The sequence below is a fragment of the Sarcophilus harrisii genome, chromosome 3, assembly GCF_902635505.1.
Source record: "Sarcophilus harrisii chromosome 3, mSarHar1.11, whole genome shotgun sequence".
NCBI classification, from domain to species: domain Eukaryota; kingdom Metazoa; phylum Chordata; class Mammalia; order Dasyuromorphia; family Dasyuridae; genus Sarcophilus; species Sarcophilus harrisii.
In genome coordinates, this window is record NC_045428.1 from 535263977 (window position 1) to 535270238 (window position 6262).

Below are 6262 nucleotides of genomic sequence, written 5' to 3' on the forward strand. Positions count from 1 at the left end.
GTTTCTTTGTAATTGGAAAGTTATACCCTAATTAAGAAGGCATTAAAAATTGGTACAAGTCCTTTCTTTGAACCATCTCTAAGAATATTTATAGAGTTTTAAAACCACTAAATGGTCATAAGTGATCTGTATGATTCTTTTTCTCTCCTAATAATTGAAAGAAATAAAATGAAGCGATCCCAAAATCCAAACAGCACAAATGTCACAAAAAATTTAATAGAGCATAAATATATACAAATTTTGCTATAATGGACATGAAAATGGACTAGAAATAAGTCTTAAATGAAAACAATAGAAGTTTCAAATGAATGGGTTGGGAACAGATGAATGAGGGACCCAAATATCTAAAGATTCTCTGAAAACATATCTTAGTCTTGAATTATATTCCATTTAATAATTATGTATTAAATGCTCTGTCACTAACATTAAGAGAAATGAATATCAAAACAGCCCTAATATTTCACCTTACACCCAGCAAATTGTCAAATAAAATAAAAAAAAAAATGTGGAATTCTCAATTTTAATAGGATTGTGGGAATACAGGGATACAAGCAGAAGTATGAATCAGTATAACCATTTTGGGAAACAGTTTGTATAAAGTGACTAAAATGTCAAAGTGTTTTGACCTTAAGATTCCATTAATAAGATTATACTCCAAACAGCCATTGGTAAGAATGTCCCTACATATACCAAAACATTTGTAGCAACACTTTTTTTTTCTGGTAAGGAAGAATTGCAAACAAATTCTATACCCATTGTTTAGAAAATGGCTAAAAAATATAATAGAATATCACTGTGCTGTGAAAAAGAAAGAACAAGTGTTGGAAAAAAGAGAAATTTGGGAATATTGGCGTGATATACAGTAAAGTAGGCAGAGTCAAGGAAAAACTTTCATAATGGCTATAAAAATGTAAATTAAAAGAAAACCACAAAAAAAATCAAAGTTGAGTTTTTCAAAATTACGAAGAACCAACACAGCCCTAAAGAAGAAATATGAGAATACACCACCACTTCATTCCTTTGCAAAAATGAGAGTTTCACAGGTGTGATATGTTGCACATATTTTGAGACTTTATTTGATGTATTGATTAGTTTTATTGATTTTTTTCTCTTCATTCTCTTTTCCTTTTCTCCTTTACTTTAAATGCATTTATTATATGAAATGTATATTCCATATACTTCTGAGAGAGGAGGGAGGGAGAATTTTAGGAAAAAAATTCTAGTGAAATGAAAATAAGAGATATAAATAAAAATTACTTTTACAAAGTGGACCAGTTAATATTCTCTTAATGCAATAATTTCATCCCTCAAAAAAATGGAGAAAGTAACAATCAAATTTTGTACTGTATTAGATTGTCACAAACAAGGGAAAAAGTGAATTCTGAATGGAAATGATGAGAAAGTTGTGAAGAAGTGCCCATAGTGCTTCTAAAGTTTGTGATAAAGAAGGAGAAGAAAATCAGATGGGTTCTGAAAGGCAGTCTAGAATTGGGGAAATAATATTTCAAAGTTTTTAGGGAATTCTAGTCTATGGAAGTTTAGCTTACAAGGGGGAAGAAACTCTCAAAAATAAAATTCTAGGGGGGGAAAGGAAATTTCTGTTGAGGAAAAATGGGAATTGTTCATAGACCAATGTAAATAAAACAGAGAATTTACAAACTATCTCAATTCCTTAAAGATAGGTACAGAAACAATTGAGGATGAAAGAGGATGGATAACATGGCATGGATATCAAAATATAATCATTCCTCAGGATGAAATAAGATATTTCTTCTGAAGAATTTCCACTTCCCCCTTTCATACCAAAAAAAATTTCAATTCATGTATTTAGTTCTGTGTTTTATGGTTTCTCATAGACATTATTTAACTTTTCTATATTGAAAGATAATTTGTATTTCTTTTAGTGTTTTTTATATTTTTTAACATAAAAGTCTTATACATACATATATATTCATATATATACATGTATAGGTGTGTATATATACATTTCTAAAAGTATTTCCCCAATACATAAGTGATCAAAAGTTATGAAAAAAGTTTTCTCAAATAAGAATTGCATTGCAATCATTGAAAACCATTGAGGAAAATTGTCCATGTTAAAATTGGTAAAAGAAACATTGATTTAAAAAGCAATCATGAGATTTTACATCACACTATTAACTCAAATGAGTTAAAGATAAAGAAGTATTCATATAAAGGTGAACTTAAGTGATAAGAAGGATAATGTATATGGTGATATAATTTAAAGAGAAAAACCTATGACTAAAAATTGGCCACACTGAAGAGGAAGAAACAGAGCCCAAGAAGGAGTCAGATTTTTCTTCACTTGTCAGGTTTTGTTAATTACAGATTATTTAGAGTCATTTGTGCCACTCAATAAATTGGAATTTGAAATCCCAATAAAATGGATTTTGCATTTCTGAAGTTCCACAATTCAGTTAATAACATTTATTTAATGATTCCAGAAATATTTGCTGCATAATTTACTGAATCTTTACAATGTACTTGTCCTGTTCTTTGAAGCAAATAGCTACATGAATAAAAGATGGTTGTTGAATTAAACTGAATTGGATTGGATGGAATACCTTCCTTTAGGGAACTTGCAGTCTACAGTGAAGATTTAAATATTCTCTAACTGAAAGTTCATATGCACAGGCAGGATTTAACAAACAAATGGTTATTCTGCATCAAAATTGCAAACTGTCAGCTTCTTATAAACTTTTCCTTATTCACACTACCATGTCATTGGATTGCCTTCTGAGAGAACAAGATGATGACTTTGTGCCTTATTTGCTTTGTCTTAACTCCATAGATGATGGGATTGAGTGCTGGTGGAATAACTATGTAGAGGTTGGCAAACATGATGTGAAAAGTTCGAGAAACATTATGTCCAAATCGGTGGGCAAGGATAGAGAAGAAGGCTGGTGTGTAGAACATCAGGATGACACAGACATGGGAGCCACATGTACCCAGCGCCTTCTGACGGGCATCCTGAGATGGGAGGCGGAACACAGCTAGAAGAATAAGCATGTAAGAGACAGCAATCAATACTATATCTGAAATTACAGTCATAATGGGCACAGCAAAGCCATACCAGATGTTGATAGAGATGTCAGCACAGGAGAGGCGGGCCACACCAATATGTTCACAATAAGTGTGGGGGATGATGCGTGTCTGGCAAAAGGGTAAGCGCTTCAGCAAGAAAACAACTGGGAAAATGATGCAGAAGCTGCGAAAGCAGATACCCAGTATGATCTTGATGGTGGTTTGATGAGTCAGGATGGTGGTATATCTCAGTGGAGAGCAGATGGCCACATAGCGATCAAATGCCATGGCCAACAGAATGGCTGAGTCTAAAACAAAGCTGTAGTGGATGAAAAACATCTGAGTGAGGCAGCCAGTGAAGGTGATTTCTCTGGCTCCAAGCCAGAAGATGCTGAGGGTTTTGGGAACACCAGCTGTGGACAGCACCAGATCAGTGGAAGCCAGCAGAGAGAGGAAGAAGAACATGGGCTCATGGAGGCTGCGCTCCATGACAATAAGATACACTAAGATTAAGTTTCCCAGTACAGCCACGAGATAAATCGCACAGAAAGGAATGCCAATCCAGAAGTGGAACTGCTCTAGTCCTGGGATCCCCACCAGTATGAATATGTCTGGGTTGAAGCTACTCCAGTTATATGTGACCATTGTGATTTTGTTTTGGATATCCTGGAAGTCCTAGAAACAAGCATGATTACCAATCATTAGAACCATATGGATTTTTCTTAACTCCAATTCCTCTAAATTTACCTTCAATTTCAACCCAAATAGGAGCTGAATTCTGAAAAAATAAATATTGTGTTCAATTACTGGATATTTTCTTGTCTATTACGTTCATTAATACCACACTCTTTACCAAATTTTGTTTTCTCAAAAGGCATTTCCTGTATTAAATATGAGGGAGAGAGAAAGTAATAGAGATAGAGAGATGGAGACAGAAATAGAGACATCCAGACAGAAATAGAGACAGGGAAAGATATTGGAGCTAGAAAATAATGGCAGACATCATTTTTTATCTCAATACACAAGGAAGACTCGTTTAATCTACAAAAAAAGTTGGAAAGGTCTTTCAAGGCAATTTAAAAATCCATTTTAAAGTACATTTGTAGTTATACACACACACACACACACACACACACACACACACACACACACACTAAAAGCTTACCTAAGGCCACTACCAGAAGATTTAGGAAGGAGAAATTAGCACAGCACTAGAAGAAATCTCCAAGTTGTAATTCAATTACTTCATTTGATAGATGGAATTTGTCCAAAGTCAGGTAGGGAACTAATGAAAGAGCAAAGATGTCAACCCTCTTATATTAATTAAAGTCAATAGCCTTTGCCCTAAACTAGCCTGTTCATCATTGCTCCTTGTTAGAGTGTATCTGAGAGTCTTAATATCCCTCAAATGGAAATTTCCTGGTCTCTTTTGTTTTCTCTATTATTGCTCATGCCACAGACATTTCTCTATAATATTGGTCTGAAGTAGAAACCAAGATCAAAGATCTTGATTGTTGATAGATGCTCAAGGATGGATGTATCTCCTCTCATTTTCCTCTCATCTCCTCAGGACCTTGCCCAGAACTAGCCTGAATGCTAGCAATGCTAGCCCTGCTTTTTTAGAATTTATTTATTTTATTCTGAACTTTAGAAATAAAACAAGCATATCCATAACATTGTAGAACAGAAAAAAAGATTGCACATGAAACTGTAAAATCTATTTTGTACAGTTTGCTATTCCTTTTAAATACATAAAGTTGTTATGTGTATGTGTGTGTGTCTGTGTCTGTGTCTCTGTCTCTGTGTCTCTGTTTTTCTTTGTCACTCTCTGTTGCTCTCTTTCTGTCTGTTTGTCTTTCTCTCAATCAGACTTACTTTTCTCTAGAACTCTCCTTACATTATTCTCCAAAACTAGGATAGTCTTCATTAGCCTTCCAATTTTCCTAAGTCTGATTCTTCCTTTATGATTAATTTTCTCTTTCCTCATTTCCCCGCTTTTTCCTTTGTTCTTCCCCCCTGTCCAGAGGTAGACGGGTACTCTTAGATACAAATATATATTTTATGTATAAAATCACTATATACATACTTCTATTTAACAGTTCCTTTTCTGGACACAAATAGTGTCTATTAGTGTCTTATAGTAGATAATTTTGATATTTATAGTCATGAAAATGATTTAGTCCTACAATTATCATTATTATTATTATTAATCCCACAATTATGAAAACAATACTGTTGTTTTAGATTTTCCCACTGCCTAATAGCACTTACCCACCTGGTCCTAATCTGGATACAAGCTCAAAAAATGGGAATACAAATAGAGCATAAAGGTATACTTCAAGAAAGAAGCACTTAGAGTTCTATTTATCCTTGGATAGATATGTTAGTGCAAAGCTATTCATGTCCCTTGACAACTCTGGCAATTCATCAAATCAGAAAAATTAACCATTTCATTGACTAAAAAGTTTGCATCATTCTACATGTATTATTTCTCAAGGGAACCAAAGGGTGGAAATAACTGGGTTGCTGAGAGATATTGGTTGGGCTAGAACTTATCATGATACTGAGATTCTGAGAAAACAGTTTACCCACCATTAAGTGAGTGCTTACCAAATGCTTTGATTTATTCTCAGATTTCAAGAGAATGTTTGGTCTTCAGTTATTATTAGAGAAGGTGTCCAGAAAAGTTAAGGATGTGGATCTTGCACTGACATCTTGCACAATACTCATTTTTGAATAACATTTTTTCAATTGCTTGCAGAGTTTTTAACATTTTTTTCAAATTCATATTAATGTTTTGACAGCTTTAATCACCTCTTCTTCAATGAAAAAGGTGCCTGTTAATATTTTTTGAAATACTTAACTTTTATTTGGGGTTCCAGAAGAAAGCATAAAACTTGTATTGATTCTTACATCTACCAGAACATTGCTGAGAGAAGAATCAATTCCTTCCTCAGAAGTTTAACATTCATTTTTCAAAAACTTGAGTTCCAAATTCTCTACTTCCCTTTCATCTCCTTCCTTTACAATGGAGCATGGGGATTATGAAATAAAATATGATGATATGTTTGGGGATAGACTGCATGACAATAGGACATAAATATCTGACATATATGCAGAAAATCAGAGATCAAACTTAGCAGAGTATATCCTATAGGAAGGTGGAGGAAAAAAACCGGTACCTGAGAACTGACCTAGGCAGCAATGAGGGAAAGGG

At 33.9% G+C, this 6262-nt stretch overlaps 1 protein-coding gene across 1 annotated transcript; it reads right to left on the reverse strand.

Moving 5' to 3' along the window:
- Positions 1–2742: 2742 nt before the first annotated feature.
- On the reverse strand, positions 2743–3702 carry LOC100931743 (olfactory receptor 52H1-like). Its single transcript, XM_003764854.3, has one exon. The coding sequence runs from the start codon at positions 3688–3690 to the stop codon at positions 2743–2745; it is 948 nt and encodes a 315-aa protein (XP_003764902.2). The 5' UTR covers positions 3691–3702.
- Between the last annotated feature and the right edge of the window lie 2560 nt (positions 3703–6262).